Genomic DNA, 24512 nt, shown 5'->3' with positions numbered 1-24512 from the left:
CCTGCTGGGTAGAGAAATACAGTTTAAGGAACATTTTTCTGTTTTTATCTATGTCCTCATGTGTTTCTACCAATTTAGCCTTGCTATTAGCCATTCACTCCGATTAATTTTTCCTTTTGTCTTGTTTGGTTACAGAGAAGTAGTCTTGTAGGCTTCTTAGAGCAGAATGTCCCTTCCTTTGTGCTAGTCTTAGTAGGGTTTAGCCTCCCTGTGAATGAAGTCTTTGACTCCAATATGAGTTCGATTAACTCTCTCCTTGTTTTGCTGTGCAGATATGTTTGACCCAGCACTGATTGGTGACAAACCGAAGTGGTATGCTCACCAGCTGCAGCCCATCCATTATCGTGTCTATGACAGTAATTCACAGCTGGCTGAAGCACTGAATGTCCCAGTAGAGAAAGAAACAGACTCTGATCCCACTGATGACAGGTTAGTGGGGAGCATAACTCCAGTCACATCGGAGTTACCTCAGATTGTTGGGCCTTCTGTTTGCAGCCTTTCCCTCTAGCCTGCCAGGTTGCTGTTTCATTTCTTCTGTCTGGGCAGAATACTGACACTGAAGTAAATTGTCTCACTGCTCTGTCATCACAGCAACCTCTTGACCCTTTGCTAGTGTCTTCTCAAGCCTTCATTTAGTGTGATTCTCCATTTGTATTTTCCCATTTTCTTTTGCTACCCGTATGCCACTTAACATTTGGTATTTCCTCCCACCCTAATGCTTTTTTCTTCCATGCTGTTCTTTCTCTGGTTATTTCTGTTGCAGTACTACAAGTACTCCCACCCATCCTACCACTCTTTCAAATCTCTACTCAGTCCACATAGTTATGTGAAGCTTGTTAGTACCACCCACTGCCTGAGACCTCCTTGTGTGTTTGATAAAATTAGAGTAGACTTTTTTGTTATGGTAGTTTTGGCCATATTTCCCACAGTTTTGCATCTAGTTTTATTATCCTTCATTCTCTGCTAACCTGTGAGATCTTTCAGGCTTGGACTTGCACATCTTTTACGTTCTACACAGCACCAGTGTCCCTGACAGAGTGGGATTTATCATTAGTATAAAAAAGGAATGCTTTTACTTGTGATTTCCAATTCCCTTGAAGTTGTCCTGCACACACTGAGGATTAATACACTACTCCCTGCTCACTTATGCTTGACCTCATGAACTTTCCTGAGAGCCTGTAAATGTCTTCGCATATATCTCTTGACGTACCTCAAAGTTATTACATTTGCTCTGACCTTTCATGAAGCTGGCTTCTGAGTCTTGCTAGAAATTTGTTTATAGAGACTGTAATGTCGTGAGATTTTTAAGAGGCCTGTGGAAACAGTGCTGATTCACATCTTTGAAACATCAGGCCCTGCTGTTGCTTTTATACTGCCACTCATCTCTCTCTCTCACCTGTTGTGGCAGTGGCAGTGACAGTGTCGACTATGACGACTCAAGTTCCTCCTACTCCTCCCTCGGTGACTTTGTCAGTGAGATGATGAAATGTGACATTAATGGTGATACCCCAAGTGAGTAACTTTAAACTGTACTTCCACAAGGTCCACATAGGTTCCTCTTCTCCATTCATATGCACTATGGGAAAAATGCCTCCCCTAAGTCCCTGAATCAGAGTAAAATATTGTTCCATTGTCTTGCTCTGAGGTAAAAGTGGCTTCTGCACTCTTCCTTCAATATCCAGGGGTAGGCTGAAAAAAGACATTTTTCCTGCTTATAAACAATACCCTCCGGAGGACACTGGGAGGAGGCAGAACAGAAACAGGTGCTGCTGAACAAAGCTGGCTCACTAGATCTGGAAAAAAACCTGCTGCTCCCAGTAGATACTATGCAATATGGGCAGCAGAGTACAAGCTTTCTCCTGCCCCCACATACTGGTTCTCCGTGCTGGCTTTAATCAGTCACTCTGAGTAGGGACAGGAAAATGCATTCTCTGTTGCTTATATGGAGGCTGCAGCAATTCTTTCCCTTGTGAGAGTGGGAAACTCTCACTTTTTTCAGTAAACTAAGTCTAGGAATGCCAACACGTTTCCTATGTGCAAAGGACAAGAGGTAATAATCATAAGTTGCAATAAAATAAATTCCGCTTGGACACAAGGAAAATATCTTCATGGTTAGTGTAGTTAGACAAGTTCCCAGGATCACAGTAGAATGTCAAGCCTTGGAGATTTTCAGAACTCAGTGGGACAAGGCCCTGAGCAACCTGCTTTAACTGTGGAGTTACCCCTGCTTTGAGCAGACGATTGGAATACATGACCTCCAAAAGCCCTTTACAGCCTAAATTTTTATGCAAGTTTATTCTACTGAGCATTCCTCATCTGCTAGGGATCTTTAGTTAGGTGGGCAAAAGGCAGAGAAAGGCAGTGTTCTTTAATGCAAAATGATGTGTTTGCAGATGTTGACCCCCTGACTCACGCAGCCCTTGGTGATGCTAGTGAAGTGGAATTTGATGATTTTCAAGAATATTCAGGGGATCTGGATGAACAGGCCATGGACAGTGAAAACTCCCAAGAGAACAACCAGCCTCGTTCAAGTTCCAGTACTACAGCCAGTAGCAGCCCCAGCACTGTCATCCATGGAGTGAATCATGTGTGTACTGAGATGAGTCCAGCCCCAAGATCAGCGTATTAGGATATAAAGAATGGGGAGAATGCTTGTGGTTCTTTCTGAGAAGGGCAAAAGCTAACAGGACTGTGAAACCGTGCACAGATTAAATTGCATGCTCTTTCTGGACTTTCTGAGCAAGGTTGAGTTTACTGGTCCCCTCTTATGCTGGGGTAGAGCATTCCTGTACATAAAAGCTCCCATGCATTGAAAAATGCAGCATTAGCAGAGAGCAGTGGTCCAGGTTGCGATTGCAGGAATTGCTTTTACAGAGTCCTGGTGCCTTAGAGGAACAGGCAGTGGGGTGGGGAAACTCATGAATCTGTCGTCATTTAGGAAGAATGGGAGTTGCTTGCATAACAAAACAGGCTAATGGACAGCCACCAGTAAGGTCTGTTTTACAGGGAACCAGGTCCCTAGAACAATGCACAAATACTGCAGCATATATAAATTCCTAGATTAGAGCCACAGATAGTGGGGATGGGGTCAGGCCCAGTAACAAACAGCAAGAACCCTGCAGACTTCCCAGTTTGAAATAATTATTCAGTTGTATGTAACGCAAGTGAGTGAACAGATCAATGATTTGACTGGCCCACAGGAATCAGCAGATTCAGCAGAAATGGAAGAGAAGTTGGTTGCTGGATTTTCAAATCATCTCCCTTCCTTGCCGCTGCAGCCAAGCTTTCCCAAGATAAGCTTGGATCGTCGGGAGAGCGACAGCACAGCTGGCAGCATGAGCTCCTCCGAAGGGGTGGTGAGGAAGCGAGAGTATGACAATCCGTACTTCGAACCACAGTATGGTTTTCCTACAGAGGATGAAGATGATGAGCAGGAAGAGAGCTACACGCCAAGATTTAACCAGAATCTCAATGGAAGCAGGCGAGTCCTCCTTGTCTCCTCCTGCCCTTCTGTCCAGCACTGTTAGGGTTTCCATCTGCTTCATGTAGTTTAGCGTTCATTCGTTCAAATGTCTTTTGCACTTGAAATATATTCTTAATCACTTCCATTTAATACTGACATTCTGTAAACCCTTCTGATTTGGGTAAAGGCTTTTACTTGGTTCTCTCAGTTCCTTGCTTTTATATAAGCAATAGGAGCTGACAGAAATGTCAACTCTTCCTAGAAACATTCTAGTGTATCACCTACTGATTTCTGAAACTTTTTTTTGTGAAGATCTGTCTTTTGGGGGAAAGATACTGTAGTGATTGGTGACACTGGGTTTTCTTGTTGTTGCTCTCAAAGCAGACCCCTTTCACCCCTAAATCCACAATGCCCTTTTGCAGACAACTTTTCAGCATGCCCTGAAAGGTAATAAAAGCCTGAATGCAAAGATGCTTCAATTCTCTCATTTTTTCTTTCTCTTGTTTTTTTTTTTTTTTTCTTTCCCACAAGGTAAGGGTATTGTGGTGAAAACTGATGATGAATGAGACCAGCGTCAATCTCCCACAGTCATACAGCATGTTGATTTGAGGCAGGAAGGAGGAAAGCTAATAACAGTTTACTTAATTTCTTTAAAGGTCTCAGAAGTTACTCCGTCCAAACAGTTTAAAACTGGCCAGTGATTCTGATGCAGATTCAGATTCCAGGGCCAGCTCCCCAAACTCTACTGTCTCCAACAACAGCAGTGAAGGTTTTGGGGGCATCATGTCTTTTGCAAGTACGTACTAAAACATTCATTAAGCTGGTTGTATTATATTATGAGTTTACAGAGAGACAGAACAGAGGGATGGCTAGTCAAGAGAATAACTTGGTGGGCAAATTGGTACCGGCTCTCCAGAAGTCACACTGGGCGCCACAGGACCTATTTAACATACACTGGTGATAATTACTGATAATTACAGCTTCATGTGTTTTTTAGTAAGAAGGACTTTGGGTATGTGGTTACGCCCTTGAATTATATGGCACTTCAGGGCACAGGTCAGAAGTTCTTTCAGTTTCATTTACACAAAAAATTGCAATTTCATGAAGTTGATACAAAAATCTTACCAGTAGTATGCCTTTCATGCTGCTGTGTTGTGTGTTCAGGTGCTAAATTCAGGTTCTTGACCTGTGCTCACCTACTTTCAATTACATTTTAATTATAAAATCCACAGATGTGCAAAACTATCTGGAGTTTTTTAATGAGTGAAAGAAGATATGGCCAGTTGAGCCCACTGTAGTGAGGAGCAGTGCAAGAAGTTTGCAACAGGGTGGAAAGTATATTGGATGTTTCTGGTAAAATGGTTGTTACTAAAAAAAAGGCTGCAAAAAAGAACCAAAGCAAATTGAAATAGTACACTGTCATTTCAAATTAGCATCTTCAAGTGTTAATAGGCTTGTTTATCTACATGAGATGCTTTCAGGCTGTCTACAGACTTAACCAGATGACAGTGCATAATTGTGTTCTTAAGATCTGTCTGTACAAGGAAGAACTTTTGTTTCTCCTGATAAATGGGAAGCTTCTATTTTAAAGCATGCTTCTGTGGCAGACTTAGTGTTTCACAAGGCGCAATGTGCACTCCTCACTTCAGAATTATATGTTTTGGAGATCTTCTTGTCATCATGTTTTCTCATGTGGCCCCTACCATTCATTTGCTCCTAAAAAGAGGATCAAACTAGAAGATACAGCTGACGTGAGGTTACCTGTTTTAAGTGCAGGAAGACAGGTGGATGATGCTATTGCATTTAAGACTCAAAGATACAACAGCAATGATTGTAACATGAAAGCTAAGAGTTACATTTTTGTAAAATTTAGAATAATCTGATTACAGATGTGGTTGCAATGTAAATGAGGTGATATTATTAATCATTGAGGATCTGGAATAAGGTGAATTACAGGAAGTTTAGGAAGCTCAGGTGTGTGCAGTGAGCATTACACATTTAACTGTTTTCTTCTTCTGTCGTAGGCAGCCTGTACAGAAACCACAGCACAAGTTTCAGTCTGTCCAACTTAGCCCTACCAACCAAAGTTGGGAGAGACAAGAGTACTCCCTTTCCCAGCCTGAAAGGTAACCGTTTTTCCCTTTGTCTTCTATGGCCTTTGCAGTTCTTGTGACATTGCAGTCTGAGGTCTCACCCCTAACAGGAATGGCAGGGTTGATGCATTTTGTCAGTGAATTGTCTTGATATTTCTCAGTCAGACTTCTTCCCAGTGCTGGGCTGTGTTGGAATGGGAGACTGGCTAGTCTAGCCTGTGTTAATGGATACTCTGTGAATGTTGGTTCTGGTTTGTATTTTGTTTTATTTTTAAGTACTTAGTGTAAAGAATGAGAACCAAGAGGTAGGTCCTACTTTTGTACTGTCACCATCTCCATAATTAGCCTTAAGGAACTTGTTAGAGCAATGGTGCTGCATTTTTAAGTGGGGATAATGCCACCCTCCCATGGAGGCAACAGTTTCAGTGGGTTTCAAAGGTGTTTATAGTCTTTTCAGTTCACCAGACAGAAAATTTCTGATCAAAATCAAATTATAACCATACTTCACCTCATTCAGAGTGAAGATCAATCCCTAACTTATGTGCACAATCTTTTCATTGGAACATCTCCTGTTTGTCTGCTGTAGCATTAGGTAATGTCTGAATGGCCGCTAAAGAAGTGACCCTCTTACCATGGGGAGTTAGACAGCCTGGTTGTCCTTGTCTCAGATGTCATAACAGAAGGGTGACTGAGCACGTGCTGGTGTTTTAGTGTTGAGGCCTTTTCAGTTGCGAAACTGGGGGAAGGTTTTATTTTACCTTTTGAGTTATTCTATCTAATTAGAATTTACTGCTTTTGTTTCAATGTGTTGATTTTTTTTCATTTATTTTTTCCTCCTCATCAATTTCATCGGTAAAGATTACTTTAATCTGGAAGTGGGAAGGGATGTGGATGAAGGTTGGTATGATGTTTTGCTGACCTTTGACCTTGTAGAAACAAAGGCCAAAAGCTGTTTTTTGTGTTTCTGCTTTGGACTTTGTTTTTGAGGCAAGTAACCATTCCCTATGTAAAATGAGGAGGAACAGGACTGGTATGGTGAAAACACTAGCAGAGACTCTGCACAGCTGTTTTTGACAACCTTTTACCAGTTGGTTATGGTTTCATGTCCAATTGTACTGGATAAGAAACATGCCTCATGTCAGGATGATTTCCATGGGTAATCTTAATGACTGATTCCATGCATTGGAAGAAAACAGTGATGCGGTTTGCCATTCCATGTTCATGCTTTGCGCCTCATCTTCTGCACTTTGGTGTTCTTTTCTTGACTGTTGTAATCCTGTAGGGCCTTTAATGTTACTGTGCAGATATGAGGATGGGACTTCTGTGGAGTAGCTCAGCCTGTTTTATGCATGTGCAAGTGTGTGTGTGTGTGTGTGTGTTCACGTTCATTTACATGTGCATGCTGGCTCACTGGGATTCCCACTGGGCACTTTGCTGGTTTTGAGGTGTTTTTGTTTCTGTTGTTCAGGTATTAAACTGCTGCATTAACTTGTTCTTCCCAAGTGTGTGTGGTACCCTGTGTTTCTAACTGTAATGGGAAATGATGCTGGGACTCCATCTCATTGCTGCTATTTGACCACTTTCCATCTTCCTTTTTAATTTTTATTTCATGCATATCCATTGATATTTTCTCCTCAGTGATGCAGATGTTTTTGATAGTGCCCTTGAAATACACTATGCGCAATAACGTCCTTGGAGATGCAGTACATTGGTTCCACGATGCCAGATTTCAAGTCAAGCACTATCTCTAAGATTAATTCTGATGGCCCTTGTTGTCATGGGCTTTCAAGCATCCTTCCTGCTCTAGCATCATTGGGTTTTGTTTTGAGGGAGGGCTGGGAAGAAGCTGCTAGTTGGATTCTTGTGATGCTGATGGTGGGGAGTGTAGATATTGCAGTACACTACTAATTGTATATTTTGTGTCCCAGTATTTGGGTTAAATACTATAATGGAGATTATTACTGAAGCTGGCCCAGTAAGCAATGAAGGTGGGTTCCCTACAGCATGAGCTGTGCATGATATAACAATTTCCAGCATTCCCTATGCCTGACTTTGGGCTACTTTTCTCACTGGGTAACCAGTACCACATGATCTATACTAGTCACCCCTAATGCATTATGCTTTTACATATAGTGACTAATTTGAAGATGGTTCTTGTTGTGGAACTGCATGCAGAGCAGCCAAACTTTTCCTGCCTTTCACCTCCTGCTCCCATTACCATCTTCTCTTTCTCTCTGCATTACTCCCATTACTGTTTTCTGCCGATGTGTGATGCTAGAATATGATATACGCTGCTGCTTTTTTTTGGAGTTTCCATTTTGTTTGAAGTCTGTTACCTGTAATCCAAATAGGTGTGTTAGCCAACCTTAGCGTTGCTTGTTAGTGTCCTGGGGTCAGACTATTTTCCTCCTACCCCTTCCTCTCATCCTGTTTCCTCTCCTGTTTAGGAAACAGACGAGCCCTTGTGGATCAAAAGTCTTCAGTCATTAAGCACAGCCCAACAGTGAAGAGAGAATCTCCGTCGCCTCAGGGACGAACTAGCAATTCCAGGTAATACTTTTTCATTGCTTTTTGAGTCTAAAGTGTTGTTAGAGTGTTCTCACGCTTGGCCGACGTTTCTTCAGAAGCCTAGCTGTTGAAAACTAAACAGTACTTTTCCGTGGCCCTAAGCGTGCATGTATTATTGTCTGAGGAGGTTCAGTATGGGTGGTCTTAAAGTTAATAGCGCACATATGTATTTTTCTGTGCTCCAAAATGTCTCCTCTTTCTGTCTGAGATCCAAAAATTTCTAGGTCCCTGCTTTATCTCAGTATTTGTTCTGTGTAATTGAGTCTGTTCTGAACAAGGTAGTCTAGCCTGCAGAGTTTTAATGCAATCATACGAAGCAGTTTGATTCCACAAATTAGTGTGAAATGCTTTTCTCAGCTTTGGGAAGGGACTCAGAATGGTGTAAGTAAGCATTACCTGACCTGTGCCTGTGCTTTCTGCTCCCTTTCTTATGTAGCAGTCACGGGTAGAGTGAAATTTACTTTGAACTTCCCAAGATACTGTGAAGAAATGTTTTCCTGTGAGGCTGGTGAGGCAGTGGCCCAGGTTGCCCAGAGAAGCTGTGGATGCCCCATCCCTGGAGGGGTTCAAGGCCAGGCTGGATGAGGCTTTGAGCAACCTGGGCTAGTGGGAGGTGTCCCTGCCCATGGCAGGGGGTTGGAAATCGATGATCTCTAAGGTCCCTTCCAACCCAAACCATTCTGTGATTCTGTGATTTGAACTTGTTTTCTTTTAACCTTAGCTTTGATAGGAAATGCATTTCTGTGTGTGTCCTGGCCATATCTCTCTTCCCGTGCGAGTCAAGGTAAGCAGAGGGCTAACTTTTTACCTGCTTCCTCTTAAATCCAACAGTGAGAACCAGCAATTCCTGAAGGAGGTGGTACACAATGTTCTTGATGGACAAGGTGTTGGCTGGCTGAACATGAAGAGAGTCCGACGTCTGCTGGAGAGTGAGCAGCTCCGTGTCTTTGTACTAAGCAAGCTGAATCGCACGATACAGTCAGAAGAAGATGCTCGACAGGATGTCATACAGGATGTGGTCAGTGCTGAATTCAGCAGGGCCCTCATACCTAGTGTCTGCTGAGGCTCAGTTCGTAGAAAGTTTTTGTTAAATTGCCTCCTGAAAGCTGATGTTACAGCAGTTTTGGAATTTCTGTTCTTGAATTACTTTCTCACTTCTGAAATAGCGACACTAACAGGATTTTCATTGCAGGAGATCAGCCGCAAGGTTTATAAAGGCATGCTGGACTTGCTGAAGTGCACCGTGTTGAGCCTGGAGCAGTCATACGCAAATGCTGGCCTGGGAGGGATGGCCAGTGTTTTTGGCCTGCTAGAGATTGCACATACTCACTATTACAACAAAGGTAAGAAAAACCGTTTATGAGAATACAGCATTTATGAGCCAAAGATCCTTATTGTTAAGGAGACTGTTTTGTGGCTTCTGGTAGTTCAGGGGTTTTATGACACTTTCGAAATTGCTGAGAACTGTACCATTGTTACTGAAACTGTTCTCTTGCGCACATGTAACTGGACCAAAGCAAAATAATGGCCATGCTGATATTTGATTGAAAATAGAAATAGTGTAGCAAGATACAAAACCCGGGACTTTTACAGGTGAAGTGGAAATCCTGAGAGTGTGGACCTTCAGATAACACTGTCCCAACCACAGTCTTGGAAAGTTACTGCAGACGATGTGGATCAGGAGGGATATATTTCTAATGTGGAACCACGCGAGACTTACATCTTAACAACCACCATGCATTACACAATGATTCTTGTATCACTAAGTACTCTTGGAAAGTCTGAAAATACCTCTTTATTTTTCAGCTTTTTCTTAAAATTTGTAGTAATATTTTTCTTAAAATCTGATTCTTAATGCAAAATAAGAAAATGCACATGTAAGGAAAAGAGCACAAGATGACAAAAAGCTATCTTTCTGCTTAATATCTGACTCAGCTGTAATCTCAAATGATGAAAAGCTATTTGTTTCATTGTAGCAGAGGAGTAACATCTACTAAATATTTTATAGTTGCATTGCATCAGGGATTTTATGAGTTGGCTTAAATGCCCTGTGGGTTACAGGTATTCATTTCCAATCGCTGTTAGAAGGCTGGGGAAGGTAAGGAGGGCTGTGCCAGTGTAACAGTCCTGATCTTGGTAATTATATGCCTTTTTAGTCTGACACTGATCCAAAGAAAAATTATAGAGTGCCTGATGTAAAACTCAGTGGTTGTAGAGTGAAGTGTTGCTAATATAAGGCCAGGTACCATAATTTGATGGTAAGTAGCGTTTACCCAGTAAATTAATTGTAGTCACAATAGCCAAAATTTGATACAAACTTTTAAAGCCTTGATGCGTCTTTAAAGGACCTCTCTCATTGTTGCATGACGTCTTGATTTATAGTCAAATTTTAGCTGTGTAGTATGTTTTACGCATGAAATGTTTTATAGAGACTAGCCCTTATCTTAACGTTATTTAACATACAGTAATGATCTAGTAATCCTAAAATTTTCCACGTGTGTATGATGCATGCTATTTGAACAGGACATGATGGATATAGGTTATTTTTCTAGAGGAAGCTGAATCTTAATAAAGCATGCTTGTGATTAATTTGTTTTAATATGGCCAAACTAAGGACTTGTGTTTAGGAACAAGGACAGCTGGCAATAGTAGCAGGATTGGGAACTGTGTCTAGGAATCAGTGTCTCTGAAAGTGGCAGCTATGTGTGAACTTCCCACTATTTAATCTGTCTGTAAAAACTGGAAAGGGGGGCACTGTGTAAACCTGGGAATATAGATTTGGGATGCAGTTATTGTAGTCTCTGGGTATGTCACTAACAGCTGAGGAAGTGCTTCCAGTTTTGATCATCACATCTTGAAAAAATTGTGGACGTTTCTGAGAAGACCTACAAGGAATTGGGAAAACATTTTTGCTGTGAAAGATGGAGGTATTCAGTCTGTTGAATGTTAGGTGTTGATTGTTTTCAGTTTTTATCTAAATGGAAAGGTGTTGCTGATAGCAGAATCTTTAATCTACCAGGCAAAGGTATCACAAGGCCTAGTGGTATGACAAATTTAGATATTAGGATACAAAATTTTGACTATTAGCTTTATCAACTATTGGAGCAGTTTGTGCAGGATTGCAGGAGGTTCTTTATGGGTAAACCTGATTTTAGTTATTCTATTCTGAAAGTTCTGTTGTAATTCAAACTGTGTAGTTTGCTATAGAGAAATAATCCAAGCTGCCTTTGTGGACATAGGATTGTAGGAGGTCACAGAGAATGATGGAAGAGCTGTAGCTGATAGTTTGTTGGGTTTTTTTGCCTGATTGAAGTTTCGTTTAGTGTTACCCATCAAAGGTGATTGTCTTTTCCCTGTGAGAGGAGCTTGCTTCAATTCTAGAAGTTATACATTATTGGCAGTTCAGGCAGAGTTGTTTAATTTTGCACAACTCGGCAGAGGAGATACTACGGTTACTGTGACAAAGATGATTTCTAGGTTTCAAATACACAGGAAGGGATAATTTGAGTATCCCCAAAACAGCACTCTGGCTTTCGCCTCTACTGTTTCCACCTGTGTGTCGGACTATCTGCAAGCCATGGGGACCTATGGGAACAAATGTGGGACTGAGCTGTCTCAGTGCCAGGCTTAACGATTTAGGTGAGACCATGTGTCTCATCTTCCTTTTCCTGCTCTCATTTCCTTTTTCCTTATGTATTTTTTTCTGTTCCCCAACACTTTGGTTTTTTTTCTCTTTAAAGAACCAGAAAAGAGAAAACGAAGTCCAACGGATGGATCTGTCACTCCAGTTGGCAAGGATCCCACATCATCCCCAAGAGTGGAGCCAAAAGCTGCGGTGCAGCTGCCGGTACCTCAGCTGATGCCAAAAGCACCGAGCCCTGCAGGCAAAGGGCCAAGGGAGTTTGACACAAGGAGTCTAAAGGAAGAAAATTTTATTGCTTCCATTGGTGTGTATTGAGGTGCATGTAAAGTGCAGGAGGGACTTCTATTTTGGCTTTGGGTTCTATTTGCATTCTCTCCATTTTGACACACTACATTGCTGCTGTAACATGCTTCATTTACACTTTGGATCACAAGAAACGATCATGTGTATTTTCACTCTACTCTTGGATAAACTATCCGGGATGGTTTTCTCCCAGAAGCTTTCTAATCTTAATTGTTTCTGAATTTCATTACACTTTAGACAACTTTATTTTTTGCTCTGTGATTGGTGTTTTCAAGCAACAGGAAATGGCAAAAGGGAAATAGGGCCAGCAGGGCTTTGGAAAGGGGTAACTGTGGAAGGCACTAAGTGAAACAAAAATCTTGTAATAATTGCTGACTACCTGTGAATTATCTAGATTGCTTCCTGATAGAAGTGGGATCCAGGATTTGCTAACTGTTAATAATAAATAGCCATTGCTTCTTATAGCCTGTTTAAAATAACTTTTTAATGGAATCATTGTATGAAAGATTAATCTAAAAGCAGTGTGCTACTGTTGAGGCTGTACCTGCAGTATGTGGCGTAAGACAGGGGAATGGGTGTACTGGGCAGTTATGTGGCAGGAGTGCAGACTTTCATTCTTATACCTACAGAGTAGCTGCAGGCTGAGTGGTGTCAAGTCCTTCTGAACTGATACTGAGCCCTTCTGACTTGATTTGTTTTCTTGTTTCAAGAGGTGATCTGTTGAGGCAGTTGCTCAGGAACTAGTCTTAACGCTCTATTTGAAAATCTGTCAGGGAGGTAGAAGAGATTCAGCTTTACAGTATTTCAGTTGAGTGGTTTGGTTTGCTCTAGGTGCTTAATTTCTTTTCTGTAGAAAAGAGAAAAAGGAAAGTATGTAACTGACACAACTAAGAATGAAACAGACACTAGGCCAGCGTTCTTTTAAAGAATTGAGAGAGATCTTTTGATTGGATTGCTGAGACTGCTCCTTTTCCTCAGATGAAATTAAAGCCTCACAGAAGTGGAAATCACAGAGATCAGACAGTCCGTGTTTGTGAAGCATCATAAGAAGTGCTTTTCAAAAGAACTGCTACTTCATATGTTAATGTTAACTACTGTTGCTGGAATATTAGCCTTAAACAATTCACAGTGGTCGAGGACAGGCAACAGGTAAATTTGTATTGGTGGTTCTGATGCTCTAATGATTTCCACCTGTCTTCTATGGAACTAAGTTCCAAGAAGGATATGGTTTCACCAAAACTGATCAGAGTTTGAAAGACTTTAATGGTTTTTCTGAAGTCTTTTTTTTCTGACTGGTTTTGTCTGTCACCAAGAACCATGAAATAGTTTGTACCTCAGTCTTTAAGAAATTGCTGTAAAAACAACATAGTGTCCATGTTCATCTGGCTCTTGACATCTAGAAGTAAAGGGAATTTCTGTTGTGTTGCCGGAAGATAATTTAAAGCTGCTTGGCTAGTATATACTTCCTTTATGTTCTGTTATGGAAACTTCAGTATAACACAATACTTTGGATATACAGGACCAGAGTTAGTCACGGCTAGGCTGAAATTCTTTCTACAGTGAAATGCAGACTTTCTCATTCAAACTAACTTCTTTGGGGAAGATTTGTAAGGAATTCCATTTAAACATGAGGTAAAAATGTTTTTATGTGAAGATCCAACACTGGAACAGGTTGCCTGGAAAGGTCTGTGGAGATAGTGAACACCTGACTGGACACAGCCTGCTCTAGTTGACCCTGCTTTGAGCAGGGAGATTGCATTAGTTCCTTCATTCTGTGAAGTTTGGAAGGTGCTTACAGCCTCAGGTTACAGATACATAAATAAAAGTCTCAATGAATCTGTTGGTATTGTACGGACAAAATACAAATTGGGCTGCTAACCTTTTGACCTAGTTACAAGAGTAACAATAGAATGAAAAGTAAGTCATCAGCATGGTGGAGTGAAATTATGTACGGCACCACTTGCAGTAGCCGTTCGAAAGGTGTGTGCGCGCATGTGGCGATGAAACGGCATCTCTGAGATCTGGAGGTGTGGTAGCTGAATGTGTGCAGTTTTCATGTGCTAGAGGAACAACGCACAGGAGGTTCACAGAGTTTTCCAAAGTTCAGGGTGGATGTGTTTCTGCTTGACCCCCTTTCTTGTTGACTTTTTGGAAAATTTATAGTTTCTTGTGTGCCTTTGAAGAATGTAGGATGCTCCCCTGTAACAGGGAAGACTGTTGGTATTTGAAATCCTTATTTTTGAGGTGAAGAGTGATGGGATTTTTACCAGTTGAGGATTTATCTTTGCTGTGATTTTTACTACCTAATTGCTTAGCTAGGAAATTCATTGTGAACGTGATGCTTCTGATACTTTGTTTCCTAAAAGATCAGCAATTATTTGCTTACTTCTGGGGTTCTTGTCTTTCGGGGTCCATGGTCACGACCTGTAATGTTGGCCTTTTTGTTAGGACACTGGTGACTTTAAAGCTGATAGTTTCACCCTTTACCTTAGTGTGGTTGGTTTGGTTTTATTGCATACTTGCAGTAATTGTCAATGAAAATGTCAGTACTTACTCAAGTTTCCATTACTACTTTTTAGTAATTGTTTAATGGCAGGTCACTTTGTTTTGACAGTTTTTTTGGAACAAAAGATGGTGCTACCTCCTGTGTCTGCATCAGATCGTCCTGAACATACTGTCCTGTTTCATTCAGGCTCATCTAACAAATTCATAGGAATGGTATTTTATGCCCCTTGAGCTTATTTGAGGTTTTCCTTTTCTTTTGTGATAAAGTAGTTGAGAGTAAAATCGAGGCTGTTTTTAATGTACCAGGATATACTCTTACCCTCAGTTAACAGGCAAGTCAGCTAAAAGTAATTTAACAGCAAGCACTGTAGCTTTCAGCCTGGTGGTTTTTAAAGTAAGGCCATATAGAGTGAAGGTTTAAGAGGTCAGATGTTTTCAAAGGCCTTTAACAAACAAATTGAGTACATCTTAAAGAGATTGTTACCTGTGACAGTGTGTGCTCAGCTCGATAAGCCTATAGGATGCTGTTTGGATCCATAAGCAATTTTTTCCTGTCCGTCTGAGTACTTATGAAAATGGAAGAAACATCCATCAATGGTGAAGCAGATATAGAAATCATTTGGCTATCAGCTTTCTATCTTTTTCTCCCCTGCTGCATTTGCCTTGCTCCTGATACGTTTAATGATGATACTTTGGAGCCTTCCTCCACAGTCACAACACTATCCTTTTTAAATTTTTTTTCAGTAGACATTTTGTCAAATAGAACTTTTTTTAGAGCTTCTCGTGCCCTAATTTCTGCTGTTTTCAGGGTGTGTTTCTGACACAGTTCAAGTGGCCTTTTAGTTGCTCAGCAAGTTTCCTTGAAGAACAGTAGAAGGACATTGTAATTCTTTTTCCTTCCCTTTGCATTTGCTGCTTTTCTAAGAGTGTCTTCCTCTGTCGCATTCCCAGCTTTAGCCATGCTAGGGAGAGAGGACAGTGCCCAACGTTTCAGAGGGTTGAGGAATGTGAGTGATGGAAGAGTGCAAGTGCCTCATCACTATTTTGTCTCAGGGCTAAGCTTCAAATGAAAAGAGTGCATCCAGACTTCAAACTTTTTTCCTTATCTCTGCATTGCATTCCCTTATGGAATTCCTTGACCTCATTTGAATTTTGGAAGTTGGCATTAAGCATAGCTGATGGCTTGCTCCTTTTTCTTCTTCTCCCCTATTTTCTGTTCTTCATACCCTGATAGGAACAAGCTTTTTGCGTGTAGGACTGGTTGATAGGCACAGGCAAGCATTTATTGAGAATGCTGTCAGGTCAAAAATAACTTGTTTTACTTGTAAATTTTGTGATATTTTTTAAGATATAATATTGGTTAAATATGGTGTTAACCTACAGTTTTAATTTTCTTGAAATTGCTGCTGTTGTTTTTGTGCCTTTTTCTTTCAATTATACAAACTAGAGACATTAAAATATTTCTGTTAATTAGAGCTTCTGTGATGCCTGCGTGTTGGAGGAATAAATACCTGCCAATCTTAAAGGCCTTTCTCAGGAAAGGTGACTAATTGCATTGTACATGTTCATAATAGCTGTTTTTCCTTAGTTGGTTCACTCTATGAAGTAATCTCTAACATTTGAATTCTGTAAATGAGCGGTGATGCAGTGTACCATTCCTAACATTGATTTCTTGTAAAACTGTGTTAATTAACCCTTACTCAGTAGTTGTCATAAATTTCTTTTTTTTTTTTTTTTTTTTGAGATGAAGGGGTGGGCTTTTTGTTTTAAATATTTTCCCCATTTTCACCTGTTTGACCAGCCGCTGACTCTTTCTCTTTCTCTCCTGCTTTCAATGCATCTTGGGTAGAATTGTGGAACAAGCACCAGGAAGTGAAAAAGCAAAAATCTTTGGAAAAAACGAGTAAGGAAATTAAAAACATGTAGAAACCTCCAGCCTCCCCATAACTGCCAACTCCCCGGGTGCAGGGTGAGCTTGCATCTATGGCACATAGTTTTTATGCCCACAAGAACAAAGGAGTATGAAGAAAGCCTGCATTATAGGGGAGACCAAACAAGTTTGCCTTGGGGAAATTGTGTTCAAATGTCTCTTCTTTTTTTTTTTTTTTTTTTTTTTTTTTTCTTTCTTTTTTTTCCTCCCCTGAATGTTGCCTTCTTCAAAGAAGGGGAACTAGATAATTCTGCATCCTCACCATATCAGATATATATGGAAGGATTTTAAGATTTTCCATCTCCTTTCTTAAAAGTTAAAGACCAGTTTTCCTTAACAAGTCTTTGACATGAATATATTGATTGATTCTTACTGGAATGAAGAATTCTCCGTTCTTTCGGGCCGTGGGATGGCAGATCTTGTTACCTGGCATCAGCCATGAACAGTTTATGACCACAGTCAGTCTGCAGCAAGAAATACTTTTGAGGGGGAGAGAGAAGGTGTATGTGAAGAATTGTATTTAGTGATGGCTGTTGGAGAATAGCCTCATAATAAGGAACCAACCTGATTTTGGTTTTTATATCCCATGTTAAAGAAGGAGTGAAATAGTCTGAGGCTGTTTCCAGGGTCTAAATAGAAGTCTAAATCTACACAAATCTTCAGATCTATTGAAATATGATATTGAATAAAATATTGAGTATATATTATCTGCAGGTGTATTACAAGATCTAGGAAAAGAAAGACTTACTCTTGGTGGAGGATGACCAGGCGAGGGAGCACTTCAGCAAACTGGTTGTCACTGTTGTAAGTAGGGACCTACGACATAGGGACAGTAGTTAAGTTTATGATAATTGTGATGTGGTAGGTGTTTTCTAACCCTCAGTGTAGTTTATCCTTTGCAGAGCTGATGCCCCTTTTACAGACTGAAGGTTGGGGAGGATTAATAGCTAAGATGAATGGGTGAAAATTCCTGACATTCTGGCTGGGCCTGGATTTGCTACATCACTTTTAAGCTCCTCAGTGAAATACTTCAGTTAAGTATAAGCAAGCGTCTCAAGTTAGTTCAGAGAGAATGGGGTGAATGAGGCAGCTCTGCACTACAGTTTACGACATTTAAGATCTGAATTGCTTTCTGCTGAGGTGGGCGTGTGTGCGAGACAGACACATAGCCTATGCACACACCTGCTCCCAAACTGGGCCTTTCAAGTAGGTGTCCATGTTGGGAGGGATAAATCGAGGTTTCAGTGGTTTATATGTATTAGACATACAACTCCATAGAGAAGGGAAGGGGAGGTTTGTAAGTGTCTGTAAATTGATAGTGACAACAGTGTGGTTGTGGTTATCGTGCTCCTTACACTCAGTTACCAGTATTGCCCATAGCTGTCAAATACCTGAACTGCTTCTGTCAGTTTCACTTGCTTTCAAAGTCAAATTGCAAGAAAAATGTCTGAATTATGTGTTGAGACAGGGAACTCCTAAGTTGCTTAAAACACACAGCTGAAGTTTAATATTCTTGCTGTAGTAATGAAATATAGAACGTTTTGCTGCATGGTTACTCAGAACTAGAAATGGTGACCATTTGAATGAGTGGAAATAGACCTCTAGAAGTGAACAGCGTCTATTTCAGTGGAAAATAAGATTCCAAATTCTTAGGATATTTTCAGTTATTTTTATTTTTTGTAAATTTAATTTATATTTTGTTAGCATATTTGATGATTTGATTTACAGTAACTAAGGCATATGGATTTAGAGGCAGAATACTATAACAAATGAAGAACACTTTCTGTGAAAGACTTCACTTGGAGAATTGGTGGTTGAGTAGTAAGCTAGTATGGTCTGCACAGCCCGCTTATGGCTTTGCTATTCATGAGTTTACATACCATCTCAAACTCACTCCCACAAATCTTTGTATATTATCCTTCTCTCTCTCTCCTCCCTTCCCTTTTTCTTTCCTTTTCGCTGTCTTACCCTCTCTAATATTACATATAATACAAACATATTCATAGTTCCCAGGTTGTTGTGGTCAGTGGTTCTAAGAGAGAGTGGCATTGTTTACTGAGAGATACAGGATATAGTCATGGTTATCTAATACAAATATTCCAGCTGCTGATCATGTCTTCCTGTTACTGAATAGTTGGCAGATATGGATATGGCAGAAGTGTTGCATTCAGTCTTTTCCCCTTTCTGAGAGTAGTGGCATCCTGTGTACAGTCTATAACACATCATTTTCTTGCGTCATTATTTACTTCGTTCTGTGCTTATCCAAATTTCTTTTCAGGCTCTGCCTCTCCATCATTCTCTTTTCCTTCTGCCATCCCATCAGAGGGCGATAGATGATATGATTCTCGAACTGCATGGGAAATTGAACATAAAGTTCTTTATCCTTTTTTCCCCTTTTTTGTTTTCGGATTGGTGGTTAACAAATGCATGACTTAAAGCTTGCTGATTCCCTCTCTCACCACTGACCTGTGTGATTGCCAACTCTGGAGAGCCATTTGTTAATATAATTGGGGAACGTTGTGAAGTACAGCATCATACAAGCATCTTCTTTGAAATTCTTACTGTGCAACTCCAATTGTCACTGTTTATACTCTTGTCACGTGTTGCCTGATTTTTGCCTAGGTGGTTGCTGCAGGCAACCTAACAAACTCGGTCCAAGACTTTGAGCAAATTAGCTGTTCAAAAAAGGATTCTCACTTTAAGTAAATAGCTATCCTTTATTTTACCGAGAATAAAGGAAGTGGCTTCCTAGAGTTGAATGGCAACTGCTCTGCATGTGTTGTTGTAACTGGAAGCTACTTGACCTTTGTCTGTCCTCTTTTCTCTCTTGAGTCTAACAAAGGTACTGTTTAGTGACAGTCACTCGTGGACTATGCCTTTGGAGTATTTGAAATTCAAACTAACATTTGAAGAATGGCAGATGTGTCCTGCTGGCCTTGTTGTGTACAGTACCAAGGAATTTAAAAAAAAAAAAAATCAAAAGGTTGAGAAAGCAAATTTGCTTTCTTGGTACTGTTCTTGCTTTCAGTCTGTCACCTGCTTTCTGCCATACTGTTTTTTCTTGCTACAGTAATGATTCACTTTTTCCTTTGTTCAGGGCCGGACAATGTGAAACACTTTGATTTGGGTGAAACGGATGAGAAAAAATCCCAAATCAGTGCAGACAGTGGCCTCAGTTTGGCCTCAGGTTCTCAGGTCAGTGGCTCCTATGCTGGCTACATTTACGTGGTAAGAGAGAGGATTCTTCTATTTACTACTTATTTGTGGGAAGATTTCTAGAGTTTGAGCATTCCTGAAAGGCTCGTTCAGTAAAATTTCCTCCCCACTTTCTGCAGGGGACTGATCTTTGCGAACTTCTCAGTTGTATGACCCCATGGTACTTTGACATGCAGGCAGTAGTTTCTATATGACTGGCTAAATAAACCAAGGGTGCATAAGGTGTGTGATTCAAGACCCCAAAGGAATGGGAAGTGATGTTTTCTCCTTATGATAAAAACTAATGTGACTTTTTTTCCTGTCCTTTATGTTTTGATTGCAGAAGAGTGATTTCGACTCTATTCCCAGTGGAGGGCCAGCAGTTATGGTCCGAAGTACAAGCCAGGATTCTGAAGTTAGCACAGTGGTAGGATATGCTCAAAGTGAAATCTTGATGTGATTCACTGCTTGCTACAATGGGGGAGGTGATATATGTAAATCTGGGGTTCCTGAGGGGTTGCCCCACACGTGCTGAGGGAGCTGGCTTATGCCATTGCAAGGCTGCTCTTGATTGTCTCTGAACGGTCATCATGATTAGGAGAGGTTCCTGAAGACTGAAAGACAGCAAATAACCACTCTTATCTTCAAGAAGGGCAAGAAGGAGGATCTGGAAAACTACAGGCTGGCCAGCCTCACCTTAGTCCTTGGGAAAGGTGGTGGAGAAAATCTTCCTGAAAAATGTTTCCAAACACATGAAGGATAAGAGAGTGAATGGGACCGGTCATCACTAGCAGGACAAGAGGCAATCAACACAAAAATTAAAGCACGGGAAATTCCATCTGAACACAAGAAAACACTTTTTTAGTTTGAGGGTGGTCAAACACTGGAGCACTTTGCCCAGAGAGGCTGTGGGTTCTCCATCTGTGGAGATTTTACAAACCTGACTGGACATGGTTCTCAGCAATGTACACTACCTGACCCTGCTTGAGCAGAGGGGTTTGTCTGTAGATGATCTTAACAGATACCCTCCAACCTAAACAGTTCTGTGATTTTTCTGAAGGGCTTTTTGAGTCTCTCTTCATCTTTTTCTAGATGTAGGATTTGATGAAAAGATAATATTACTGATGGAGAAAAGGCAAATGTGACCTTCAGTTGTACTCCTTATTTTGTGCCTTAAGAAACATTTTACAACTTTGCTCTCCACAGTGTCTTTGCATATTAAAGGTAATTGCTTTATTTTTCTCCACAGGTTAGTAACAGTTCTGGAGAGACATTAGGAGCAGACAGTGACTTGAGTAGCAATGCTGGTGATGGCCCGAGTGTGGAAAATGGTGGCAATTTGACAGGATCCAGAGGCACTGTGTCAGACAGTGAGATTGAGACAAACTCTGCTACCAGCTCTATCTTTGTAAGGGCATTGCAGTCTTCCCCTCTTTATTTGTCTTTTCTTTGGAATTACATCTTGTACAGTAATCGTCTCAATGTGTTTGCATGTGTGGAAGAGGATCTCTGATTCTATTCTAAAGGTTAATCAGCAATGACTTTCAATATTAAAATATTAAAGATGTAAGTTTGTAGGTATCCACATACCTTTCTTCATTCTCTGTGCAATACATGGTTCTTTGAGAATAGTAGATTCACATCACCCACCATGTTACAGGCTCTAGCAATATTTAATTATCCCTCATTCAGTATTTGTCTCAACCAAATGGACATTTAATTGCCCTTCAGACAACATCGGTAGGCATTGTTCAATCGTACCTAACTAAGAGGAACAGATTCCCCTGTTTCTTAGGAGCAGCTGTTTGATAAAAGAGATGACCCACTGTAGGTTTAGCAGCTGTTCTCTTTCTTTAAAACATGACTTTAATCCTATTTGGAGTGCAATCATAACTTTTAAATACATTTTCCTAGTTGGAAGATCTGTATATAGTAAAATTCAAATGATCTGAGAACACTTCTTCATTTTGTTTTTTAAAGCCCTTGATTATTGGGTATAACTTCTCATATACATCTTACCAAGAAAATAATTATATACTCAATTTGGTTAAATCAAGCTGTCAGCCAAATATGAAAACAACTTGCAAAGCCTTAAGATTGGTCTCAGCTGTGTTCATTATTTTATAATCCTGATAAGATTGTAAAAGCCTTTACAGGGTTTTTACTGCTAATTTTAATCAACAAACAGAATCATTGTGCTTCTTTGCAGGTTTCTTCTAAAAGCAGGAAAATGATGTAACCATGTCTGCTTATTTAGCTGCCAGAGAGTGTCTTCTCAGTTACTAAAGAGTTAGACTTTTTTTTTTAAACACTTAGATTTCTGTGCTTTTCTACTTGATTTATGAAACTAAATGGAATTTTAAGGGCCCTTGCAACAGATTTAGAAGAAAGATGATGGGTGTACATGATGTACAATGAATGTCAGGTATCACACCATAGTTTACCTGGTGGTAGAGAAATACATGGGCCAGCTTTGTTATCACAGTTCCTCCTGGCTGGTAATCCCAGCACACAGTTCTTCAGACCAGCTGATATGTAATAATTTGCTTAACGTCATCCCTTTATGAATGGTTAATGAAAGGAAAACCTGTAAAGCCTGAATGTGAGATAGAGATCAGGTAATCTTCTTCTGTTTGTGAATATTCATATTCTGTGTAGTCCTGAGAAGGATGCTTATTTCTTCCTCCATTCCTCATAATCTGTGCAGTGACAGTGATATTCAACTATTTTCTAAACAGTGGAAAAGATTTGCTATTAGAATTTGTGCAAACTTACTGCATAAGCCTGAAATATGGAGGGTGTCAGAAAAGGTTCAACTGTTCTTTCTTTTGGTCTGGGATTTGCATTTTTAGTTTTGGCTCAGTTTTCCTTTAGGGAAGCATTTTGTTTTCTCTGTGTTTCTGTTTCTCTATCTGTCTCTTTGTTTTTCCTTTGTTTGACTCTGGACCCTGGACTTTTAATTGTATTACCTTGCTTTTTGAACAGAGCGATTTATTTGTTTTGGGAACATTTGTGGGAGAAGAATCTATGAAGTATAGCTTGCAAACTGCATCTGTAAAGTACAACAGTGGACTGCAAGAAACAGCCCTGTAGGGTGCTGAGTTAAATTGTCTGACACCCCTTGTATTATTTTCAGGCGAAGTCTCACAACCTGAAGCAGAGTGTGAAGGATGGCAAGGGCAGTACCCCAGGGAGAGGTCCAGAGGATGGGAACCAACGCGTCTATCTTTATGAAGGACTTTTGGGTAAACTTTTTTTTGTGGGGACGGGATCTTTTAGACTGAAGTTCAGGTGGACTCATGTCTCAGGCAGACTGGAGTTTTTACATTCCCAGAGACTGTTTTTAGCCACTTACTGTTGTCCGTACTGGTAGAATAAGGGGATGCATCAGGCCATTCAGAGTAAAGCCAAAGATTTGCTGGGGAGATTGAATAAAAGGAGATGGGTGTGAGTGGTGTAGTTTGCGTAAAATGTCGTTCCTCCAAGTCTCTTGCTGTTCTTGAATATGAATTCTTTAAACTGTTGGAAAAAGAGAAGGGACTTATTAGCTGTGTATGGAAGGCTAAAATGCATCACAGATCTTGAAAAAAGATCCTTCAGCTTAAGTTGTTGAACAGAGGGCTACTAAACTCAGAATACTAATGCCCTTTGAGTGTATCCTTGAGTTAGGAGTATGTTAGCTTTTTTGAAATGTGTTTCGTCTGGACTTGTTGTTAATCAAGAGCTCTCTCTTCCTGTGTTTTTCATCCTTTCCATTTATCGTTCCTACCTGCTTGGAATGGTGCAGGTAGGGATAAAGGATCTGTCTGGGACCAGTTAGAGGATGCTGCAATGGAAACCTTCTCTATGAGTAATAATCTTATCTTCCAATTCTCTGTGTGTTTGCCATGATCTGTGTTTGTGTGAGATATTTCTGTCTCTTTTGGGCAGTGTTAACAATAGATGGAAGAAGATACACTCCTTAAAGAATAGGGATGAGAGGTACTTTTGTGTAAGGGTTTGAAAAGGTTATGCCGTGAATTAGAATGAGAGATATGTCTTGACTTCTCTTTTACACTTTTCTTCAGTTGTGATATTGCTTGTTGTTTTAAAAGTAACCTTTTTTTTTTTTAATATGGATTAATTGTGTGTTGGCTTATGGTATTTTCAAGGAGTGGGAAGGAACAGGAATTAATCTTAAAGTATTTGACGGGAGTAAATGGAATAAATGCTCAATTTTTATATACATTGCCTAGGCAAAGAGCGTTCAACTTTGTGGGACCAGATGCAGTTCTGGGAAGATGCTTTTTTGGATGCTGTGATGTTAGAAAGAGAGGGAATGGGGATGGACCAGGGACCTCAGGAGATGATTGACAGGTAAAGTTCTTTAGTATACCTCTTTCCTCCTCATTGTTTCACCTGGGACTGAAATAATAATAATAATGTTAATTCTGCTGAACATGCTATTGTCACTTTACTATACCTGACTGTTCCAGAGTGAGCCTTTTGTCTCTGTGCTGTCCAGTATCTCCTGATACTGAAATACTGTCTTCAGTTGTGACATATATTTTTGTTAACTCTTGTGGAGACATTGTATTTCCAGAGAAATGGGTAATGGAAGCATAATCGTAGTATGAATAGCTGGAATAGACTAGATCAGTAATAAAGCAAGAGATTTCCATGGCAAGGTGACTATTCTGGACTTTTACTAGATCAGTAATAAAGCAAGAGATTTCCGTGGCAAGGTGACTATTCCGGACTTTGTTCTGGAATAGAGGAAGATATTAGTGTGTTGACATAAAATGAACAAATTAAATGTCTTCAGAAGCTGCA

At 40.3% G+C, this 24512-nt stretch overlaps 1 protein-coding gene across 1 annotated transcript in view; it reads left to right on the top strand.

The window, feature by feature from the left end:
- Positions 1–24512, top strand: part of MADD (MAP-kinase activating death domain) — a 59866-nt gene that overhangs the window by 12623 nt on the left and 22731 nt on the right. Inside the window, exons 9-26 of the mRNA XM_010080421.1 lie at positions 273–429; positions 1409–1512; positions 2394–2587; positions 3201–3481; positions 4120–4259; positions 5488–5589; positions 7485–7544; positions 8004–8106; positions 8956–9142; positions 9317–9467; positions 11865–12071; positions 16425–16478; positions 19603–19700; positions 20044–20127; positions 20950–21108; positions 22837–22945; positions 23488–23550; positions 23936–24056. Coding sequence (XP_010078723.1) covers positions 273–429; positions 1409–1512; positions 2394–2587; positions 3201–3481; positions 4120–4259; positions 5488–5589; positions 7485–7544; positions 8004–8106; positions 8956–9142; positions 9317–9467; positions 11865–12071; positions 16425–16478; positions 19603–19700; positions 20044–20127; positions 20950–21108; positions 22837–22945; positions 23488–23550; positions 23936–24056 — 2374 coding nt within the window. The remainder of the gene's footprint in view (positions 1–272; positions 430–1408; positions 1513–2393; positions 2588–3200; positions 3482–4119; positions 4260–5487; positions 5590–7484; positions 7545–8003; positions 8107–8955; positions 9143–9316; positions 9468–11864; positions 12072–16424; positions 16479–19602; positions 19701–20043; positions 20128–20949; positions 21109–22836; positions 22946–23487; positions 23551–23935; positions 24057–24512) is intronic.

Source organism: Pterocles gutturalis, unplaced genomic scaffold, assembly GCF_000699245.1.
Source record: "Pterocles gutturalis isolate BGI_N339 unplaced genomic scaffold, ASM69924v1 scaffold16029, whole genome shotgun sequence".
In the NCBI taxonomy this organism is placed as follows: domain Eukaryota; kingdom Metazoa; phylum Chordata; class Aves; order Pterocliformes; family Pteroclidae; genus Pterocles; species Pterocles gutturalis.
The sequence above is the reverse complement of the archived record's forward strand: the minus strand, read 5'-3'. Positions and strand labels throughout refer to the sequence as shown.